The 24,524-nt window shown below is 43.3% G+C and overlaps 1 protein-coding gene across 2 annotated transcripts in view; it reads left to right on the top strand.

Annotated features, from left to right (window-relative positions):
• The first annotated feature begins 5,005 nt into the window (after positions 1–5,005).
• COL15A1 (collagen type XV alpha 1 chain) overlaps positions 5,006–24,524 on the top strand; it is a 285,344-nt gene continuing 265,825 nt past the window's right edge. For both annotated transcript variants that reach the window (XM_061591221.1, XM_061591220.1), the window contains exons 1-2: positions 5,006–5,325; positions 5,428–5,504. In XM_061591221.1, the coding sequence (XP_061447205.1) occupies positions 5,315–5,325; positions 5,428–5,504 (88 nt within the window). In that variant the 5' untranslated portion in view covers positions 5,006–5,314. The remainder of the gene's footprint in view (positions 5,326–5,427; positions 5,505–24,524) is intronic.

The following is a 24,524-nucleotide window of genomic DNA, read 5'->3' as shown; positions in this document are numbered from 1 at the left end:
CTTTGTGACATCACTATATCATTTCTGTGACATCTCCACAACATCACTGTCTTGGCCCATGATTGGTGGGCACTGATGTAGAGAATCCTGAGGCAGGGTATTTGCAAGGGTTTGAGGAAGAGAAATATTAGTGATGTGCTCAAGTTCCTATGTGTGTTCTGACACCAGATGGTTTGTGTAAAGTATCTTTCCCCATGGTTCCCATTACCAGAATTCTCTCACATATGCTCTGATTGTGCATGCCATGATGCCAAAATGATTTAGCCCAATTCTGCATGATCTATCAACTGAGTTAAGGCTTCCCTGGTGGGAGTTCATATATAAGCATTAGGACACTGTGATTGGTTGCAGAGTCCCACTATATTCTATGCACTGTTGTGGCACCATTGACCAAGTGATTGTTGAGGCAATTATTTTTTAGTGTACTTTTCCTCTCTGATGAGTTGTATGGGAGATCTTTTCCTTATACTTGCATAAATTTCCACCATTGCTGGCATGTGTGTGTGTGTGTGTTCACGGTATCTGAAGGAGCATAGGTGTAAGTCTGCTCCTTCTCTGTGCTTTGTGCATATCTCCCCCCTGTTTTGGCTGGGCACACCAGTGTAGTAGTGTACTGGTGTATCCGAGTAGTTGTACCAAAGTTTTCTTCTGTGTTGGGGTATCTTATATTCTGCAGGCATAGCTGGGATTCTGCCATATCCTATAGCTGTAGTTGGTATGTCTTGAGTATAGAATTGTACCAAACTATACAAATGCCTCATGGAAAGGTCATCTCTTCAGTCTGCACAGTTATAGCAGCATTCTGTACTTCCCATCCAGTTGGGAAGGGCCATAGCTCAGTGGTAGAACATGCTGAAGGTCCCTGATTCAATCCCCGGCATCTCCAGGTAGGGCTGGGAGAAAACCCTGCCTGAAATCCTGGAGAGCTGCTGCCAGTGTGTGTAGACAATACTGAGCTAGATGGACCAATGGCCTGACTTCGTACAAGGCAGATTTCTATGCTCCCTCTCCCTGGACCAAACCCCTTACACTTTCTTCTATTCCCAGTGTTTCAGCTCCTCCTCCTCCTCTCAACTTCTTTCCAAAACTGGGGGTGGGAAAATACCACATTGACAAGGTCATATAAGTCAGCAAAGACGTCAGATTAGGTCCAGACTTTAAAAACAACTTATTTTGGGCACAGTTTGCACACAATCAGCTATATGTGGGGGGGAAAAAGCTCTATTCAGGATGCTTTAGGGTGGGGTAAATATCATATTTCTCATGGAAACAATTCTGAAGCTTATCAATGGTGCCACTGTTGCAGCGATATTTAAAACATGCATAGACTCTGACAGATGCACATGGTTCAGCCAGATCAAGGCAGTACTTTGAGGGGAAGGAGCCAAAGTATCCTGAGGGAACTTGCCGGCAGCACAGATAAAATTCTGCTAATACCACTAAAGGTTTTTGGTGTATTTATGGATGGAAGGTTGTTTTGAGCATCAGGTGCACTTTCAGTGTAACACCCATAAGTTACTAGGATTGACATCTTTGGAGGGGGCAAGATTTCTGTGCCTTCAGCAGCAACATTTTGATTATAAATTTGTGAATCTTTTTCTGGCAGATGGGTGTGTGTACCCTTTTCATCTTGAGAAAATTTCCCTCTTGTTCAGCAACAAAAGCCCCGTCAGGGGAAAAAAATGGCACATGCATTTTTAAAAAAAAGTAATGGGAAAGCTTCACCTGTTTTATTTCTGCTTTTATGCTTCTCAGTTGCTGCCCAATCCTGTAACGGCAACAACTTAATTATGATTGAAAGTGCATGGGATGCAACAAGCTATTGAATAATGGGATACTGCCAAAGCCAAAGAGGAGCGCCACGTTGCCAAGTATCTACCCAGTAAAGCAACAGAACGAGATACTTTAATTGCACAGAGAGCCAGCGTGGTGTAATGGTTAGAGCATGAGTTCAACTCCCCATTTATCTGTTCAATCCACTAGCTGATTTTTGGGTACTCCCTATTCCTCAGCTTAACCCACTTCACTGCATTGTTGTGAGGATACACAAAGTGGGGCAATGCCTCCCCATGCTTCTTGGAGTAAAGATAGGATATAAATGTAATAAATAAAAGAAGCAAGAGTTTTGACAAGTACAGATTGTGACAATGGGATGAGAAAGGTAGTTGCATCTTCAAAAATACATTTTTCATTATCAAAAGTACAACAGCTCTGCATTCTTTATATCACTCTCTGCTCATCCTAGAATAAATTTTCTAGCTTTGGAGTCAGAGGGTGGGATGCTGAGAGGGAAACTGAAATTCAAATGCCAGTGAACAACAGGAACACCAACATTGTGACCTTTCTCTCTCCGACAATAACCACATCATGTAGGTGACATCCTTCTGGATACGCTTTTAATCACGTTAGTTAGTCATTTATTTATTTATATAATTTATATATAAGCATGGATTTTTTGCATTCCACAATGTTAAATTGAAAATACCCCCATGCCATTCTGATACTTCCCATAAATTCATTTCAAAACAAAACCTTTCAAAACTTGAACTCAGAAACGGTTGCTTAACAACCCTCTAAATTTTCATGGCAATACACAAAAAAGTCAGAGAGAATCGAGAATTCAAAGTGTAAAAAGGGAGAGAGAAAAACCAGACCCCTGTTGGACTTTTTTTCTGTCAGTGGTCTCATAATTTGTTGAAAGTAATTAAAAATAAGCCATGTTCACAGAGTACCTGTAATCCTATTACTGACTTTGCCCCATACTCTGACCTTCATCTTCTGCAGTTTAAAAGTTAAAAGAATGCCTGGCTGATTTTTAATTAATTTAAGAAATTTAGCATTGAACTCAATGATAAGACCAGGCATGCTCAGTAAGAACCAACTGTCAGTGTTCTAAAAGCCAGACTCCCAGCTGTTAGGCTTGCCTAATCAGGGGGCCACACCCACACGAGACCTTTATTCCACTTGAAACAGTCATGGCTTCCCCCAAAGAATCCTGGGAAGTATACTTTGTGAAGGGTGCTGGGAGAAGACTCCTATTCCCCTGACAGAGCTCCAGTGGCCAGACTGGTTTAACAGTCAGCCTCTCTGATTGAAGCTCTGTGAGGGGAACAGGGCATCTCCTAGCAATTCTTCACTAACTACACTTCCCAGGATTCTTTGAGAGAAGCCATGACTCCAAAGTGAAATAAAGGCCTGGTGTGGATGTGACCAGGTACAGCTTTGGTTTAAATTTGGGTGGGAGGCTACATGTGTCTGCTGTAGAATAAAAAAGGTGGGGGAAACCCTGAAAAAGAATGGTACTGTTCACAATGTAGAATTTTGGAAAGTAAAGAGGCTTCCCCTCTGCCCACTGCCCACTTATCCCATCTTCTCCCTCCCCCTCCCTCCCTCCCCTCCCCCTCCCCTTCCTGCCCCTCCCTAGGTCAGTTTCACCTATCCTAAGCATGATTGCACAGGAGTAAATCCCACTGAACTCAAAAGCATGCAAATGATCAAACTTCCCCTCCCCTTCCACTCCCCCTTCCCCTCCCCCAAGGTCAGTTTTACCTATCCTAAGCATGATTGCAATTCATAGGGTCGCCATAAGTCGTAATCAACTTGAAGGCACATAACAACAAAGCATGATTGCATGGGAAAAAATCCCACTGAACTCAATAAGCATGCAAATGATCAAACCTGAACTCCTCCTCCCTCCCATCACCTCCCTTTTACCCCTTCCCTCCCCCCTCCCCTTCTCCCCTTCCAATCCCCTCCTATACCCTCCCCTCCTTCTGCTCCTCTTTCCCCCTTGCTCCCTCCCTCTACTCTCCCCTCCCCTCCTCTTCCCCTCCTCCTTCCCCATGATCAGTTTTACCTATCCTAGCCATGATTGCTTGGGAGTAAATCCCACTCAACTCAATAAGCATGCAAATGATCATACTGGCCTTTCCCCTTGTTCCCCTCTCCTCTCCCTTCCTCCTCCCTTCTTCCTCTCCTCCCTTCTTCGTTCTTCCTCCTCCCCTGCTCACTCCAGGCGTCCCTCCCCATGGTCAGTTTCACCTATCCTAGGCATGATTGCCGGGGAGTAAATCCCATGGAACTCAATAAGCATGCAAATGATCAATCAATTCTCAGCAAACTTGCACAAGATCCCATTTCTTACCTCCTGGCTTGAAAAGCAGAGAAATTCACTAATAGGCAAAAAAACCCTTGCGGTTTAAGAATGTACCTATAGCCAACAGATATTTCTATCAAACTTTTAAAAGCAGGGAAATTGGGCAGCCAGGGGAGTAGGAGACCTAAGTGGTGCATTCACTACAGCTGCCCAATTTCCCTGCTTTTTAAAGTTTGATAGAAATATCTGTTGGCTATAGGTACGTTCAATAGGCACGTTCTTAAATCTCAAGGGTTTTTCGTCTATTAGTGAATATAGATCTATATCCTGCCCTTTCTCCCAGAAGGAGCCCAGGGCAGCAATTTTATGATGATTTCATTGTTTTATTGTCTCATTTTCTGTATGGCTTGCAAGTGTACATTTTGTAGAAATGTGAATGATGAAGCAGTAAATGTCATAAATAAATCATCTAAGTTTCCGCTTAGTTGCATCAAACTATATTGAGGAATAGTTGTTGGAGGTCTTTGATTTTTTTTAAAAAAATGCGTTCAATGCCTTCAATTAGCCGATGTACAGTAAGCCACAAGGCATCCTTAAAAGCAACAAACTCCAATATTGTAACAATGAAGAGTCCGCTCCTGTGGGAAAGTTCTCCCTCACAACAGCCCAGCTGCAACGAAGGAGAAGCCTAACGGGATGCTCTCTTGTCATGCACACGCTTGACTGCTTTGGGGACCAATACTGTGGAAAGTTTTCCTGTGTCAGCCCCACTGAGCCAGGAGCTGCCACGATTTCCCCAAACAGCAGCAAATGATGGCAAGAGACGTCCCTGTCCCTCGGCGGGTGTTAGTTAACCCTGAGGGAGCGCAGCCTCTAGCGGCCGAGCGCGGGGCTGGCGAGAGGGGCGGCGGGGGAGCACGGCCGTTCATGGGAACTCCGAGGCCGGGCAGCGCAGAGGCGGAGCGAAGGGCCTGGCCTGGCGGCGAGGTGGAGGGTGAGGAGCTGGCAGATGGGGGGCTCTGGGAGGAAAACGGAGCAGCAGGAGTCGGATTTCAGCCCGGCTTGGAGGCTCGCCACGACTCACTGAGCGCCGGCCGGAGTGAGAGCTGCCTTTGTTCCACTTGGGCTGCGAGCCGTGAGGGAGAAAGCCGCCGCCGCCGCCGCTTCCATGCCAGGAGCTGAACCCGGCGTCTGGCCGTGAAGAGCGACTTGCCCAAAATGCCCCCCAAGTAAGACTCCTGACCTTCCCCGCCCCCCTTTCAGTGTCTGGCCTGAATTATTTCACCTCACCTCTGCTTTCCTTCCTTCCACCCGTTCCCAACTGTCTCCAGCCATTCCCGGCGGCCCTGGACTTCGCTGCTCCTGTGTCCCTTGCTCCCTGCTCTTCTAGCGGCGCAGGTCCTAGAAGGTAAGACCCTCCTCTTTTTGCCTTTCCAGGGCTGGGAGGAGGGGGCAGGGGTTCATGCCGGGAGCAGCACTACTTGGTCTGCAATGTGTGCAGGAACTGTGCATTGGCTAGAGAAGGGCATGCTGAGTGTTGCTGCTGGATAACTTTCTCAAGTGTTTGGGATGTCGGAATCCTACAGCTGTCATTCATTCTGGCCCTTAAAGCATTCCTGTTGAACTGCTCACTAAACAGAACTTTTTACATTCATTCTGATGTCAGAAAAGCAAGATGTATTTCATATAATACATATTGATGTTGGTTGAGATGTAAACCATTTTGAGATTTGTTGAAATATAAAGTGGTGTACAAGTTAAATAAATAAATAAAAGGATTGCTCTGCATGGCTTGGAGTATGCAGAGCGTTCCAAAGGTATGTTTGAAATGATATACCACTTTGGTATATGACATTTTCCAAAGTATTGGTGAGCTTTTGGGGCATGGTGCTGTGGTGTGGAGTTTTAAAGACTTGCTAGCTGTTTAATAACCTTTAGTTGTGTGTGTGTGCCAACCTCAAGATTTTGGGATGGGGCAGGCTGTCATCCTAATAAATAAAAAAGGGTAGACAGCATGCCTGAGTCAATGCTAGCATAATGCTAGGTGGCATACATTTGATCTTTCATTATTTTTTTAAAAAAATGCTGTGTCTATTACCTTCTGGCCTTGATCCAAGGAACACAGGTAGATATGGGGGTGGGGAGAGAAATTTATTATTTATTTATTATTTATTATTTATTTTTAAAACTTATATACCGCCCGACTAGCAATAGCTCTCTGGGCGGTGAACATAGATACACTAAAATACAATATAATACAAAACATCAGTCTAAAATCAAATTTCACAGTCTAAAAAGAAAGAAGGTTATTTCCCTTTATTTCCCTTTATCCTTACAATAACTCTAGAGCTCTGTTAAATGCTACATGACACTGGCTCTTTACATTTCTTCTTGTTCATCTTTGCAATAATTTTTAAGGTAAGGCGCTATTCCAATTCCACAGTGAACTAAGTCTTAGAGCAAGGATGGGGGGCCTACAGATGTGGCTAGAATACAGCTCTCATCATCCCTGATAGTTGGCCAAGGTGTTGGAGTCCGGCTACCCGTAGAGGACTGCAGATTAGCTACTGCTTTCTTAGAGATAGTGACTTGCCCAAAGCTAACTGCAGACCTAATAGGTTGCATTCAAGATTTTATTCCCTGGCTAGTTAACAAAAGTAATCAACTTGAGACTTGCACTAACTAGCCCCAAAGCATTTAGACTAGGGTCTGAAGGTTGCAAATGTGAATAATCTGTGAGCTAAATCCTTTTTAGGGAGGCAAGTGACATATGGGGACCTCTTTCTCCACCGTCTCCTTAGTGGAAGTAGCAGCTGTGATTCTTTGGAGAAAGGGTCATGAGGCAAAATAAAAAAAACCTACCAAAAGTGTTAGTCTCTTGTATCCTGCTGAGGAGCCAGCCTAGCATGATGATCTGCAATTTCCACTGAAGCAAGCCAGATCATGTGGCTAGTTGAAGACACCACTTTAGGCAGCAAACCTGGGATGCAGTTTAGGGCATCACATTGAGTTGGGTGCTACATTACCAGCACCAACCTCTTATGGTGGTGGGGATAGGGAGAAACCAAATGCAAGATGACTCCACTCCAGGCATTCATATTGCACCCAAGTTTCCAAAAGTGGTTTCTCTAGAGCGGGTGTGAGGAACCTTTGGCCCTCCAGATATTGCTAAACAGCAACTCTTATCAGCTGCAGCAAGCAAGTTCTATGACCAGGGATGATGGGAGTTGTAGTTTAGCAACATCTGGAGGGCCACCAGTTCCTCACACCTGCTCTAGAATGATGCTATGGCAGTTTTTTAAATATTTTGTTGTTATTAAAATGTTGGCAGCCCATACCTATCTGTTTTGTTATACCTAATAATTTCGTTTATAATTTCCTCTGGCAACAGTCTACAGAATTATAACCTGGATCAAGAGGACCAGATGGCCTGTTTTACTTCTGGTTTTCCACCTACAGGTTGTCCAATACTTACATAATTCTGGACAGATCTCTCTCTCACTTACCAGTGATAGCAGAAAGATGGCTTTTTACATATAAAAAAAGTTTTCTAGGTGTCATTTTCCATAGCTGACCTGTTCTCTTTTGATTATGTTTACTCACTCTACTTTGTTCTGCATTTAAAACTCATTTAAACTTGCTCTGTCGTCAGGAATATATTTCCTTCCTTTTGTGTGCTACCTTGTCCTTCTAGCTGAGGCCTACAAGACAGAGAACAATTGTAGCTTCTGCTGCTGAATCCAGTACTCTACAGTAAATGCACATGTATTTTAGGTTAATCTGTTTCTGCAGTGTATGACCATATGCTTTGCTTTTTGTTTCCAAAAGATGGTATGGAAAGGTTTTTAACGGAATTACCCAAGAATCTTGATATATCTGGTAAAGATTTATTCATAGCACATTTGATATATTCCCTTCTGCTTTTGACCACATTACAGTGTGGCCATTTGCTTTTTACGACTTACCTTTTCCTCAGGAAGCAGGAAATGAATGGACTCCAGACACATATATGTAGATCTGCAAAAAAAATTGCATATGCTAATTTATATGTACAAATGGTAAATTTAGAAATAATTGAAACGGAAGTGGACTACCTTCAAGTCGATTCTGACTTATGGCGACCCTACGAATAGGGTTTTCATGGTAAGCGGTATTCAGAGGGGGTTTCCCATTGCCTCCCTCTGAGGCCGAGAGGCAGTGACTGGCCCAAGGTCACCCAGTGAGCTTCATGGCTATGTGGGGATTTGAACCCTGGTCTCCCAGGTTGTAGTCCAACACCTTAACCACTACACCACACTGCCTCTCTTAGAAATAATTACTATCACTTTAATATAAATATATCTCACCACAGTGGAGCAGACTGTGACCAGGAGGCCTGTGTGCCTGCTCAGTCTACTGTTCAGGTGCTCACTGTTAATGGGCAACTTCAAGATTACACCTTCCCTGCAAATTAGTCAGAGACTTTAAGCTTTAAAATAAGAAATAACTACTTTATTCTGGAAGTACATACACGTTAAGAAAAATTCTACATGGCTATGGTCTGAAGGCACCTGAGGCCAGCACCCTGCTGAAGCTAAGCAGGGTCAGGTCTGGTTGGTGCCTGGATGGGAGACCGCCTGGGAACCATATGTAAGCTGCCTTGCGTTTCTATCATGAAAAGAAAGGCGGGGTATAAATGTAATAAATAAATAAATAAATCTAGCTAACTAGCTAAGTTGGAGATGCAAATACTAAGCCTAGTGTTTGCCCTCATGCTTGGAGGAGAGGGAGAGACAAAAAGAATATGTCTGCTCTACCTCTCAAGAGAAAGAAGAAGGAAGGATATGTGGTCAACATCTTATGCATATCAGTCTAGCAGGAAGGGAGAGACAGCAACAGATCAAAGGATAGGTATTAGCCTAGCAATCGGGAGGTCTCCTCTCTAGCTACCCCTTTTAACCCCATGCAGCCTCAACCACAAGTTGCCCGAGTTAAACCACATATTCCAACACCCCTTCTCAACAAGAACTTGGTTCACTCTACAAGGTGCATCTTGCCTCATAGTTTCTGGTGTCGGACTGCTGCCGCTACATCTGGTCTGGTTATTGTGCTGAATTTCCCTATAGCTTGTCTGTACCTTTCGTTGTCTCCCAGGGTTGATTGTTCTGGTCTGGTTTCAAGCATCCTACTTCCATTGGTGTAGGTGCTGGATGTGCATCCTTCAGTCCTAGACTCTCAAGTAGGTCTTGAATCTTTTGTTTTTGGTTTAGCAGAAACGATCCCTCGCCCTCTCTTTCAATTTGTATGCCAAGGTAGTATGTGATGTCGCCTAGACATTTCACTTCAGCTTCCTTGTTTAGATTATTTACTAACTCTTGCTTGTCTTGTGGACTCTCATAAGCCAGTAGTAAATCATCTAAATAAATCAAAATATAATTTTGGGTTCAGAGCGGGTTCAGAAGAGGGCGACGAGGATGATAGCCGGTATGGAGAACAAGTCTTATGAGGAAAGGTTGAAGGAACTTGGCATGTTCAGTCTGGTGAAGAGAAGGCTGAGGGGTGACATGATTGCACTCTTTAAGTACCTGAAGGGCTGTCACATAGAGGAGGGTACAGATTTGTTCTCTGCTGCCCCAGAGGGTAGGACTAGGTCTAATGGTTTTAAGTTGCAGGAGCGTAGATTCAGATTGGACATTAGAAGGAACTTCTTGACAGTAAGGGCAGTTCGGCAATGGAACCGACTGCCTAGGGAGGTGGTGGGATCCCCTTCGCTGGATGTCTTCAAGCAGAGGCTGGACAGCTAGCTATCTGTGGGAGATGCTCTAGCTGTGGATTTCCTGCTGTGAGCAGGGGGTTGGACTCGATGGCCTACAAGGCCCCTTCCAACTCTATGATTCTATAAGTCCATTTCTTGTTCTTGAATCTGCTGTACAGGCATTTGTCTGCTTCGCCTCTTTTAAAGCCCTCTTTCAAGAGCATTTGGTTCAGTTTGTCGTACTATGCTCTTGCAGCCTTTATTTCTAGATGCTCTACTTGCACCTTCCTGTTGGCAGTAACACTCAGGAGTGTCCTGATCGTTGTATGCTTGACTACAGTTTCAGTCTCTTTCCAAGTCTCAGGCTCTGGAAGTTCATCAGCTCTTGCAAAGTAGGACAGTCTCAATGGAGGTACACCTCTGTTGGTGCAGTTAGAGTGTCTTGGTCCAGGATTCTCTGCTGCCCCTTCTGGCTGTGTAGGTTCCCCTTCTTGATCAGATTCCTCACTGTCCTCCAGTGCTGGCATGTTGTTGTAATCTGCATTACTGTATGGTATTTCTACTTTATCTTCTTCACTGTCGTGACCTTGGGATGGTTCCCCTTCTGGTTGAAATGCACCTTGACCTTCATCAAAGTAGACAGCTCTTTGGATTTCAATCCTTTCTGTTTTGGGATTTAGGATTCTGTATCCTTTTTGTTTTGTAGAATATCCAACAAAGATTCCTTCTTTTGCACTGTTGTCCAATTTGGTTCTCTTCTGGTGTGGTATGTGACTGTACACTTTTGATCCAAACACCTTTAGATGAGCCAAACTAGGTATGCGTCCATGCCATAATTCGAATGATGTCTTGTTGCCATTCGCTTTTGTTGGCAAATGATTCTGTAGATAGGTGGCAGTATACACTGCCTCTCCCCAATGTTTCTGTGGGAGATTGGCATCTTCTAGTATTGATCTCACCATCTCAATAAGGGTTCTAAATTTTCTCTCCAAGATGCCATTTTGTTCCGGGTTGTGAGGTACAGTGGTCTGATGCTCAGTCCCATGTTCACGCAGAAACTGCTGGGTAGCATGAGACATGTATTCCCCTCCATTGTCAGAACGTAGAATTTGTGGCTTTCTCTGGAATTTAGTGGTCACCATTGCAATATACTCTTTGTATTTCTGAAGCATTTACTCCTTCTCTTTCAGTATATAGATTACAGTGAATCTTGAGTAGTCATTAATAAAACTAACAATATATCTATTTCCACCATTTGAAGGAATTGGCATTTCACAAATGTTGCTGTGAATCAACTCTAGGGGGCGCTTAGTCTTCCTTTCACTCTGCTTAGGAAAACTTGGTCTTGTCCCTTTAGCTTTAACACAGCACATACATCTTCCCTTTTCTTGGCAGGGTTATCTTTTGAAGGGTATTAATCTTTGCGATGTCTCTGTGTCCAAGCCTTCTATGCCATAAATGCAAACATGGCTTGTTACAGCAGTCCTTCACAATATTAGCCTCTGGACTTTGCTGATCAATTTCATACATTCTTTTTTTTTTTTAGCTGTGCATATAATTATACCATCACGAGAAATTGAGCAGGAATTTTGTTCAAATAGCACTGAACACCCTTTATTGGTTGCCTCACTGACAGAGATCAAATTATTAGAAATTCCTGGAGTCCAGAGCACATTTCTAAGGTAAATCTCTTTGGCACCACTTGGTGTTTGGCAAACCAGCATTGCATTTCCTTCCCCCTTTATCAGCACTTCTCGTGAGCCAGCAACTTTAACTGAGCCTCCATGTGGGGTTAGACTTTCAAATAGGGTTTTTGTATTTAGCATATGAGCGGTTGCTCCACTGTCCACATAGACTTTATTATTATTATGACATTTTTCAAAATGAGTAACTTGTAAACTGTTTTTCTTTCTTGTCTTTCTTTATTGTCTGTCTTTTTAAATCCTTTATTTTGTCCTTCAGACTTTCCTTTCTTGTTGCACTGATCTTTACAGTGAGTCTGTGAACCACACAGAAAACAGCCCTTGGCTTTAACACCTTTTGACTGCGTCTTTTGCTCTTCAGATCTGCATATGACTGGCATTCAGCCAGAAGTCTGTTTGTTAAGGAATAACACTGTCCTTCCCTGCAGCATCTTTTCGCTTTGCTGAAAGAATTGTTCTCTGACTTCTGATACAATTTCATTCAAAGTCTTTTGCTGTTGTTGCAGTATGAGGCAGAAAGTATTCATTGATTTTGGGAGGGAATCTAGAAACAGAGCAATTTTAGTCGGCTCATCTAGCTTAGTGCCGCATTCTTCGATTCCCTGATTCAACACCATAAACTTAGTGAGGTGTTCTTCAAATGAGTCATCTTTCATTTGCAAGTTAATAAGACTATGTAACATTGAAATTAAATGGTCTTGACTTTTCGGCTAGTGATTTGACTCCAGTGCAATCCACATTTCTCTGGCATTCTTACAGTTAATGAGTAAAGGGATTTGTGAGTTACTTACACACTTCACTATGAGCTCTTGAGCTCTTTCACCGTTCTCGGTCCAAACTCTCCTTGCTTCCTCCAAGGCTTCTTGTCCCGGTTCTGGGCCTTTGATCACTTCCATTAGCTTCTGCTGCTTTAAGTGACATCCCATCCGAAATGACCACAGCTTCTAGTTTCCAGGTGAGAGTTTATCGATGCTCAGCTGTTCTTCCTTGAGAAAAAGGCTTAACTCTTTACTGACTAAACTCTGAAAGTCTTTGCTAGCTTCCTTGATTTGCAACACAAAAAAACTCTTTTAATTACTCAGATCTCCTCTGCATGGCTAGGCCCATGACCTGTCGCAGAGTGGCGAAATTGGGAATGGAGAGACTGAGTGAGCCTTTGTGTGTTTGAATCTTTGCTATAGATTACACCTTCCCTGCAAATTAGTCAGAGACTTTAAGCTTTAAAATAAGAAATAACTACTTTATTCTGGAAGTACATACTTGATAGGAAAAAGTTCTACATCTAGCTAACTAGCTAGGTTGGAGATGCAAACAGCCTAGTGTTTGCCCTCATGCTTGGAGGAGAGGGAGAGACAAAGAGAATATGTCTGCTCTCCCTCTCAAGAGAAAGAAGAAGAAGGAAGGAGAAAGGAGATGTGGTCAACATCCTATGCATATCAATCTAGCAGGAAGGGAGAGACAGCAGGAGATCAAAGGATAGGTATTAGCTTGGCAATCAGGAGGTCTCCTCTCTAGCTACCCTTTTTAACCCCATGCAGCCTCAACCACAAGTTGGAGTTGAACCACATATTCCAACAAATGATACATAGTTGATTGTGTCCCCCCTCCCTTTGCATTACAATTTCTTTGCACTGAAATGGAGTGGAATAATGTAATGACAATGTAATTTACATAATTAATTATGTAAGCTATGAAATTTTGTCACTGTGAACAGTCAAATGAATAATGTAGTTTCTGGTGGAAGATGAACTACAGTGGAACAGAAACAGTGCTGCATGTGATGAATACAGGGTGGAATGGAAAACAATGCCTTCTTAGATCTCCAGTTACTAGGCAAAGTCCATCCTGTTCTCTTAGCCCTTTAGGTTAAGTTTAGGTTCCTTGATTGCATGAATTGCTTCCCGCAACAAAAAGTCCCCAAGTAATTTACAAGAATACTCCACAGTTGTGAACTCTGAGACGGGAGGTGAGACGGCTAGAGCGCTGGTGGCGGAAATCTCGCTCTGACGACAATCGGACATGGGTCAGAGCGGCTGCGGCAGCCTACCATGTGGCGATGAGGGCAGCAAAAAAGGATTTTTATGCTGCCTCTATTGCGTCCGCAGACTGTTGTCCCAGGAGGCTGTTCCAAGTGGTCCGGAGCCTGGTCGGTCCAGTGGCCTCGGAACCGATGGAACATGCTAAGGCCTCCTGTGATGAGTTTGCAAAGCACTTTATGGAGAAAATCGATCGTATTAAGAGTGCTATTCCGTGCGCTGTGGACACAGTGAGTGAGCCAGAGGGGGCCAGTGGTGCTCCGGTGGTGTGGGATCAGTTCCAGCTTCTTCCTTCTGATGAAGTGGACAAGGTGCTTTCAACTTTAAAACCAACCACTTGCTTACTCGACCCTTGCCCATCGTGGCTCATTATGAGCTGCAAGGACAGACTGGGCGAGGGGATCAAGACGGTGGTAAATACGTCCCTGGAAGAGGGAGTAATGCCATCAGCTCTCAAGGAGGCAGTAATAAAACCAATCTTAAAGAAGCCCTCCTTGGATCCCCAAGATCTGAACAACTTTCGCCCAGTCTCAAATCTGCCATTCCTGGGCAAGGCGGTTCAGCGGATGGTGGCGAAGCAGTTGCAAGTGCATTTGGAGGAAGCGGATTATCTGGATCCATTTCAGTCAGGCTTCAGGCCTGGACATGGGACTGAAACGGCCTTGGTCGCCTGGGTGGATGATAATGAGGAGAGCGTTGGATAGGGGCGAATGCAACTTCCTTGTCCCCTGGATCTCTCAGCGGCTTTTGATACCGTTGACCACGGCATCCTTCTGGACTGCCTGAAGAGGTTAGGCATGGGGGGCATTGTATTGCAGTGGTTCCGTTCCTTCCTCTCTGGTAGGTACCAGAGAGTGGCATTGGAGGATGAGGTCTCGGATCCTTGGCCTCTCACTTGTGGGGTGCCACAGGGCTCCGTCCTCTCCCCGATGCTGTTCAACATCTATATAAAGCCGCTGGGGGCTATCATCAGAAGATTTGGGCTGCAGTGTCACCAGTATGCAGATGACACACAGCTCTATCTCTCATTCAAATCTTCACCGAGGTTGGCTGTAGAAACCCTATCCAAGTGCCTGGAGTCGGTGAGTGGCTGGATGGGAAGGAATAAACTGAAGCTGAACCCTGACAAAACCGAGGTACTGTTTGTGGGAGACAAGGGAAGGTTGGGGGATATTGACCTGGTGCTCAATGGGGTACAATTGCCCCTGAAAGACCAGGTCCACAGCCTGAGGGTCATTCTCAACTCCCAGCTGTCCATGGTGGCTCAGGTCTGGGCTGTGAGCCAGGTGGCGCTGTATCAACTCCATCTGATACGGAGGCTGAGCCCCTACCTTCCCAACCATCTGCTTCCATCTGTGGTACATGCCCTGGTCTCCTCTCGCCTAGACTACTGTAATGCACTCTACGTGGGGTTACCCTTGAAAATGGTCCGGAAGCTGCAACTGGTACAGAATGCGGCGGCTCGCCTGATTAAAGGCAGCCGCCGGCGAGATCACATCACTCCAGTGCTGAAGGAGTTGCACTGGTTACCGGTTGTTTTCCGGGCCCAATTCAAGGTGTTGGTTCTGACCTTTAAAAGCCTATACGGTTTCGCCCCAGTCTATCTGAAGGAGCACCTCCAACATCATCAGGGTCAACAAGATCAGGCCTTCTCTCTATCCCACCAGTTAAAACAGCTAGACTGGTGAGGACTAGGGAGAGGGCTTTTTCAATTGTGGCCCCCACTTTGTGGAATTCCCTCCCAAATGATCTCCGCCATGCCCCCTCTATGATGAGCTTCCACCGGGCCTTGAAGACCTGGCTCTTCAGGCAGGCTTTTGGGGTGGGTTAGGTTTTATTATTATTGTTGAGATTTTTAATGTTTTAATGTATTTGTATGTTTTTATTTTGTACGTCACCCAGAGTGGCTGGACAGCCAGCCAGATGGGCGACTAATAAATTTAATAAATAAATAAATAAATAAAATACAGTTTTAAAAATTGATAAAAATATTAAAAACATAGTCAGAATAAAAACATACAATCACTGGTACTTCCTAAATGCCTGGGAAAAGAAAGATGTCTGCCTGGCACCAAAATGATAACAAATTTGGTACAGACAATGCATAGATAGGCAGCGACCACAGAAAAAGGCCCATTCTCTCATCACTGCCCTCCAGACTTCCCTTGGAGATGGCATGCACAGAAGGTCCTTATATGACAATGGCAGAGTCTGGGCAGATTCATATAAGGAAAAGTGGTCATTTAGTCATAGGGTTTTTAATTATATCTGACCTCATTTAATTACTCCATTTGTTCTTTAAAAAAACAAAAAATGAGGGCCTGTTATCTATTGTTTTATTCTGAACATTGTTGTTTTCATATTGTACTTTTTTATTTATTTGAAAGCTGTCTGCAGGCTGTTGCAAAGTGTGGGATAAAAATACCTCAACTAAATAAAAATAAACAATCCACTAGGTCCTTCCTTTAGCTCTGTCCATGACCATCCACAATCCATCTTAGATCTATCTTAGTTCTAGGCTCTGTCCCTGACCTCCCCAGTTTCACCTTAGATCCACCTGCACAGGCTCAACCCACTGGCCCTGTTCTTGAAACCAAAGCTGACAACTCTGGATCAAGCTGTAGTCCTGCTTATAAATGAGGTTCAAATGCCGTGTTACAGACTTCCAAAATTCTTTCCTCTTCCTGGTTGTTGTGCAGGGAGAAGGCTGCTTGAACCCTTTCCCTTCTAGTTATCTGCCTCAAGCTGCCTTTTAATCTCTGTGTGTGTGGTTATCTGCCTCAAGCTGCCTTTTAATCTGTGTGTGTGTGTGTGTGTGTGTGTGTGTGTGTGTGTGTGTGAGAGAGAGAGAGAGAGAGAGAGAGAGAGAGAGAGAGAGAGAGAGAGAGAGAGTGTCTCTGTATCTTTCATGGGTGAAAAAGCAGCTTAAGGGGGCAATTTTCAGCAGCAAATCACAAGGATGGGAAGGATTTAAGCAGCCTCTCTTCATGCATCTTCTTTCCATGCAGACTCAGCCTGCCTTAGGCTGCTTTGGGTTAAATATAAACCAATCAACCATGCCTTAATGTGCACTTGAGCCTTTAAAACTCATTCATACACATTGACCCAGTTAGCATGTAACGCTAATCCAAAACTTGGCTAAGTGTATGGGTACTCACAGTAGAAATCATGGCTGCCTTACTCCTCCTCCAGCGCTGCAGTCAGCCTTCCTTGTTAGGTGGGGCAGCCACATTTCGAGGTGGAGCATTTGGGGGGGGGATAAGGCACATAGTGCCAGTCAATCCCACTCCCTCACTGGCGGATGTGAGGGCCGGGCCAGGCCAGGAAAAGGTAGTGATGTTCCCCCACACTCCTCCATGCACAGAGTGTGTTAATTTACATAATGGGCTATGTAAAGGTCAAGTTAACAAGTAGAAACACCAGGATTAAATGACTGGCATATTTTTTGTTTCATAAGAAATAAGTTGTTAAGGATACAGTGAACAAGAGGATACCTAAAGGTGTAAAACACACAAAATAATTTATGCTATAACTAAAAAGTTAAAAACTGGTGTAGAGCTTACAAAACTCTTCAGCCTTTCCCAACCTTTGGGTCCCCAGATGGACTACAACTCCCATCAGCCACAGCCAGAATGGCCAAGGTCAGGAATTATGGGAACTGAAGTCCAGCAACGTATGGGGACCCAAAGGTTGGGAAAGGCTGCTCTAACTATCATATTTCTGGAACCATTCTTGTTGGAAATTACGACTCTCACTGTTCTTCAGGTATGAATGAAGTTTAACCTGTTGATTTGTCTCACCCTTTTTTGAGAGATCCCCAGCAATTCCTGACTCAAAGGTTGGCTTTGTCTATATCTACAGTCTGCTTTCACCTGTGGCCTGTCCCGGTCTTCTGATTCTTCATGAAGTGAACTACATTGGTAATGACTGTGAGCTCCTGAGCTTGGCTTTGATGCTGCATTAGGTATCTCAGTTTTAGATTCCACCCAGAAAACAAACTTGTCCATACTATAAACTTAGGGAAAGATAGAGAGAAAATAAACACTTTAGGGTGTTTTGCTAACTCCTTCTTGATGGTCTCTTCTTCTAGTCTTGTTCCTGACCTTTAAAATTTCCTTCCTGCTGGAGTTAAAAGAAAACTTTTAAACTGATTGCTATATAATGGTCTAACTAAGCGATTGGAAACTAATTCTGGAAATCAATTGGATTTTTTTTCCTGGTTGCTAGGTTGATTTTTCTGCCCAGTAACCCTGAAAAGGCCTCATGCTAAGCTGTACACAGTGGGAAATCAGACATTAGGCCTGAGATGCAGCCTAGATGGCTAGTTAGCCAGTTAACTCTAGTGTGCATGGCACCCTTCCTCCATTGATCTCTGCTCTGACCTTCACCTCAGCCTGCTGTACAGCAAAATTAAAATCCCATTGGCTAGTCAGTGGAGACACCCCATGTGGCTTGCCATAAACCTTGAGAGTTAAAGTCCTTCAAATGCATCAGCTAGCAGAATCTGATGGCCTCGGAAAAGGAATATGCTACATCCCCAGAAGAGTGCAACACTGGGTTTTGAATCCAAAGAACTCTATATCACTCTGCAGCATTGCTCTAAATTAATGTTCTTACTCTAGAACCCTTCCTAAATGCCTGAATCTGCCCCCAATATTCTAGAGACTATTTTTAAAACAGCAGAGGATGTAAGAATTCCTTTTCTCTTGCCAGCCAAAGCATGAAATTAGTCACTCTTGTTTAAATTGTATTTCACATAGCTCATTTTTTCCAGGTGACAAATGTGGTATTTATTGGGGCAGATGAGTGATAGGGTGGATGTTGCTCTATATTTGCCTTGAGCCAGGAGTTGCAGGTCCAGGAGAATGTGTTCTGTGAAGGGCAACCCTTTACCTTGTCAGCTATATCATAACAGGGAGGGCCTCCCTGGCAGCAGAATGTCTCATTACATTGTGCATATCATAGGAAAGGCAAACTGGTACAAAACAGGAGCACAGTTATGAAGCATGAAACAAATGAAATTATTCCTTGTGATGGGCTGGGGTAGTAGAGTATTTTATATGGAACTAGACTGGTCCACTTACATGGGAGGCATCAGTAGCCATCAGAATTGATTTGCTGGATCAGACCAAAGGTCCATCTAGTCTATCATTCTGGTGCAGTCAGAGGTCTCTGGAAGCAGAGCATGAAATCATTTGCCATTCCCCAGCAACTGGTCCTCGGAGGTAGGTGGCCTGTCTACATGAAAGGTCCATTTAGCTATCATGACCAATTAAGAACATAAGAACATAAGAAGAGCCTGCTGGATCAGGCCAGTGGCCCATCTAGTCCAGCATCCTGTTCTCACAGTGGCCTACCAGGTGCCTGGGGGAAGCCCGCAAGCAGGACCCGAGTGCAAGAACACTCTCCCCTCCTGAGGCTTCCGGCAACTGGTTTTCAGAAGCATGCTGCCTCTGACTAGGGTGGCACAGCACAGCCATCATGGCTAGTAGCCATTGATAGCCCTGTCCTCCATGAATTTGTCTAATCTTCTTTTAAAGCCATCCAAGCTGGTGGCCATTACTGCATCTTGTGGGAGCAAATTCCATAGTTTAACTATGCGCTGAGTAAAGAAGTACTTCCTTTTGTCTGTCCTGAATCTTCCAACATTCAGCTTCTTTGAATGTCCACGAGTTCTAGTATTATGAGAGAGGGAGAAGAACTTTTCTCTATCCACTTTCTCAATGCCATGCATAATTTTATACACTTCTATCATGTCTCCTCTGACCTGCCTTTTCTCTAAACTAAAAAGCCCCAAATGCTGTAACCTTTCCTCGTAAGGGAGTCGCTCCATCCCCTTGATCATTCTGGTTGCCCTCTTCTGAACCTTTTCCAACTCTATAATATCCTTTCTGAGATGAGGCGACCAGAACTGTACACAGTATTCCAAATGCGGACGCACCATAGATTTATACAACGGCATTATGATATCGGCTGTTTTATTTTCAATACCTTTCCTAATTATTGCTAGCATGGAATTTGCCTTTTTCACAGCTGCCGCACACTGGGTCGACATTTTCATCGTGCTGTCCACCACAACCCCGAGGTCTCTCTCCTGGTCGGTCACCGCCAGTTCAGACCCCATGAGCGTATATGTGAAATTCAGATGTTTTGCTCCAATATGCATAATTTTACACTTGTTTATATTGAATTGCATTTGCCATTTTTCCGCCCATTCACTCACTTTGGAGAGATCTTTTTGGAGCTCTTCGCAATCCCTTTTTGTTTTAACAACCCTGAACAATTTAGTGTCGTCAGCAAACTTGGCCACTTCACTGCTCACTCCTAATTCTAGGTCATTAATGAACAAGTTGAAAAGTACAGGTCCCAATACCGATCCTTGAGGGACTCCACTTTCTACAGCCCACCATTGGGAGAACTGTCCGTTTATTCCTACTCTCTGCTTTCTGCTTCTTAACCAATTTCTTATCCACAAGAGGACCTCTCCTCTTATTCCATGACTGCTAAGCTTCCTCAGAAGCCTTTGGTGAGGTACCTTGTCAAACGCTTTTTGAAAGTCTAAGTACACTATGTCCACTGGATCACCTCTATCTATATGCTTGTTGACACTCTCAAAGAATTCTAATAGGTTACTGAGACAGGACTTTCCCTTGCAGAAGCCATGCTTCTGCAATTGTCAGAGGCTGACTTTTCCTCCTCATTGCTCTTGAGAAAAAACAGTTCTGCACTGAACTTCTACATATGAATTTCTTCCTAGTATACAGTTTTGTAGCATCTTCTAGATTTTCACCGTTTGCATTTGTCTTGCCACCTCACCAAGCCAGAGTCTGAAAACAGAAATGTGAGTTATATATGCTCTTATTTATGCTCAACACCTGCTGCTTCTTTCTTCTGTTTTTATTCTTCATTAGTGCTTTTGTTAAATGTGTGTTGCTATGAGTTTCAGGAAACTGCCTCTCAACAGAAACAACCTGGCCTGCTTAATTGCACACCCAAAATGAGACTGGAGCATAGTGGTTATGAGAATCAGGTGAAGCTGACTTTAGTCATGGGTGGTCTTGCCCTCAACCCCAATCTTGTAGTATTAGAACTCTAACACTGGCCTTCTTTATGGTGGTGTTGTAAGAATTAGTGAGATAAGGATACAAAATGCTTTGATGCATAGAATGGTTAATAAAGAGCTCTTATCGGAAAAGGAGAGCCTAACTAGACAAAACTAGATGGTCATTGGCTCAGGAACTCTTCTGGATGCACAAAAAGGAATGTGTGGATGATGATAGTTGGTGGTTGGTAATGATGGTATGCAATACTTTAGTATTTTAGTTTTAAACTCTGTGCTGGTGGGGCAGTGAGGATAACTTGCAAGAGCCATAAAACAGTAAGGTTTTACAAGTTGCTAAGCAGTGGTAATTAAGGGTACTATCTGTAGAAGGGTGGACATCAAATAACTTTTAGAGGCTTCAGTACCACAAACTTTAAGGAGCTGGATGAGTTAAACCACCAAAATGCTTTACTCTTCTGGGCAGCTAAAGTGGGAGGAAAATTCCTTGTGTTCTGAAGGCCTGCCTAAACTGATCAATTTAACAGCAGAATGGAGTACATAAGGCTCATAACATATTTTTATATTTAATGAGGCCCAATAAAGCCACAATTCTGACACATCTTAAACACTGCTTCTCAGACTGATTCTTCCTGGCCTCTTCTCTTGCTTGCCTTAATTCCTGTGTTCCAAGCTGCCTTTCCCAAGCCGCCTTCTTCGTTGCTCACTTCCCTCTACCACCTCCAGTCTTTCTTTCCTACATCTGTCTCTTCTTTTTGCCTTTTGCCACTTTTGTAGGGCCTCTTGCTTCCTTTGCCCACCTGCCCTCTTCCTTTTCTCTTATTTCTTCATTCCTCTGTCCTTATCTACCATTTCATCCAGCTCCTGGTCCTCAGCCACCTTGCTTCTAGACTTGCTCATCTCATCTCTGATTGGGGTTGCCAGGCTCAGGGCCTGAGACTGATCCTGTATCTTTAGGAGAAGAGAAAGGCAGCCAAGTGCAGGTGTTCTTGCAACACTGTAATGGGAAAAACCACAAGGTGGAATTCTCCCTTCTCCCTGCACAACTTTTAAAGAAGATACAGAAGACCTCTTGGTTGCCAGGCCCAGCTTCCAAGAGGTCTTCTGTATCTTTAAAAGTTGTGCAGGGGGAAGGGAGAATTCCACCTTGTGGTTTTTCCCATTACAGTATTGCAAGAACACCTGCACGTGGCTGACTTTCTCTTCTCCTAAAGGTACAGGATCAGTCTCAGGCCCTGAACCTGGCAACCCTATCTCTGATACTCTGTCTGTCTGTGACATCATTGCTCCTCTGGCTTTATGACATCTTCATTGCTCATCCTGTTGGTGACAGAGGCTTCACACTTGTTATAAAATCCCTGGGCATTACAAGACAGCTAATCTTAATCAATCTTATGTTAAAAAAGAACTTTTATTGTAGACGTTATGTGAAAATGTTTTGATGAAACTGGGAGCACCTCTTTCCACAGACTGTCATGCCTTCTTAGTCAGATGCTTCACCAGTTTAATAATAGTTGTCTCTAAATTAGACTACTCTACTCCTTTCCTTTCCCCTGGCCATAATTCTAACGGCCAGTGCCAGAGGTTTCGAAGTTTGGACACTTGTTGCAGCCCACCATCTACCATATTGGGTTTTTCTTAGGAATGGATCCAGGTAGATCAGAGGCAGCATGCCTTGTCTTTGACCTGTCCAGACTGTGGGCAAACAGAGAATGAATTCTAGAGATGAATCCTGGAACTCTGGAGCAATTCTTCGGTTCACACACAGCCCATTCCTTCCACCTCCAAGGGTTGTGTTGTGTCCCCATTTCCTGCCACCCCAACAGAGTTAAGGAGCCATTATAGGTCAAGTTCCCTTAGGTCTCCCAAAAGCTACAGCTGACCCTGACAACAGTAGTGGCAACTTTAATCTTAAATTAGATGTCTTACTATAAAGTTGTCACATACTATAAATAACACAATAGGAACTAAAGAGAAAGCAGTAGAGATAGCAAAGATTTTGAATGGGAAATTTTGCAGACTATGCTACTTTGATGTTATCAAATTATATTAAAGCATGCTGTAAAAAGCAGTAAAGTAGAAAGCAAAGCTGTATCTTATCTAGGGATTTATGAACATGCCTCAATCCATCCCAATATTCATTCATACTTTAATTTGGTATTTTCTGTTTGGCTGCAATTAGTTTATTTTGAACAAATCTGTGTTCCATTTTGTTGTCTGCTGATGAGGAAATATATTAATTTTTAGTATTTTTAATGTAGACTCATGTAGCTCAGCCATCAACAGATATTTACAAATCTATTACCTTCCTTGCACATTCATTTTCAAACTTAATGAATAGTCTTTTGCAGCAAAAACACCTAAGAATCTTGTGATATCTTAAAGGCAAACTTAATGAAATGGCTAATAGTTCATCACGAAGCCATCTATGGCTGTAAATCATGTCTCCTCAGAAACACGACCCATTGAATTCAGTGGGGCTTACTCCCAGATAAATGGGGTTAGGATTGCTGCCACTTTCACTATCTGGATTTCACATTTCAATATGAATTTGACATTTTGTCTGATATCGCCTCAGGCATAAAGACAGGATGGTTTAGTTATAAGTCAAGAAAAGTTGGGGGGGAGGAAAGGAATTTAAAATTTAATTATACTTTTAAAACAAAAGATTTCGGGTGGTCAAAAATACACAGTCATATCCAGATTCCCCCCCCCCCGTTTGGCAAAGACCTTTGGACTTTAACTGAGGAGCACAGATAAAATCCACAGGTAAAGAGAGATTTTCATTGTAGAAAGAATAATAATGGTTTTTAAAATTCACATTAGGAAGCAGATTAAAGCTGAAATCCTAACCACACTTACCTGGGAGTAAGCCTCACTGAATTCAATGGAATTTACTTATGAGTAAACATGATTAGGTTTGCAGTCTTTTGTATATAGGCTCCCTTTGGCAATAAACAACACTTCAGAAACAAGAAAAGCAAAAAGGCATCCGTACACATCAATGAATATGTAAATAAATCTATTATTACTATTACTATTACTATTATTTGCATTTATAGACCGCTTACTATCTAAAGGATCTCAAAGTGGTTTACAATAGAATACACAAGGTACAATAAAAAACATATCAAATGAATTTACAAAGCAAAATATATAAACAATATCCATATACATAGACATAAACACAGTATAAAAGTCAGAATTCACCAAGGGAAGCCCGTAAGCCACCTTCCCCACTCTATGAAATTCAATTTATGTATCTCTTTATGTATAATGTGCAGAGCTTGAAAGATTAATTTTAAAAAGTAATAAATTACCAATACAATTACATGGCCCAAAAAGTAGTAATTACCGTTACAATTGCTCCGAAAGTAACAGATTACTTTACTTTTTCTCAAAAGTAATCACTACAATTACATTTCAGTTACTTTTTAAAAAACGCCTACAAGGTGCTGGCCTTGGCTGCTGCACATTTAAGTAGCCTAAAACAACATTAAAAATAAACACACATACAGAGGTAGTAGAATAATTATTTTTATCCGTAAGATAGCAATGGTGGTTTCTCCGCTGGTAAGGGAGGTGGGGAGGGAGGCAGAGGCCGCTACTCAGACCTTTGCATGTCAAACCAAGTGCAACCCTCCCACTCAGCCAGCAAGCATAATCTCTCTCACTTAACCACCTCCCGGACCCTGCCCTGCCACCAACTAAGGGACACTCACCTAAGCAAACATTTTCCCCTGAGATGCAAAAAAGTTAAAATACTGCAAATGCAGCACAGTAGCCAGAGAGGGTGGTGGAGACCACTTTGTGTGCCAAGTGCAAGCACAGTATTCACATACACACACACACACCCCTCCACAGTTCTTTCTCTCCATTCTGCTGCTGCCTTCTC

The sequence above is a fragment of the Rhineura floridana genome, chromosome 11 (genome assembly GCF_030035675.1).
Source record: "Rhineura floridana isolate rRhiFlo1 chromosome 11, rRhiFlo1.hap2, whole genome shotgun sequence".
Taxonomy (NCBI): Eukaryota; Metazoa; Chordata; class Lepidosauria; order Squamata; family Rhineuridae; genus Rhineura; species Rhineura floridana.
The sequence above is the reverse complement of the archived record's forward strand: the minus strand, read 5'-3'. Positions and strand labels throughout refer to the sequence as shown.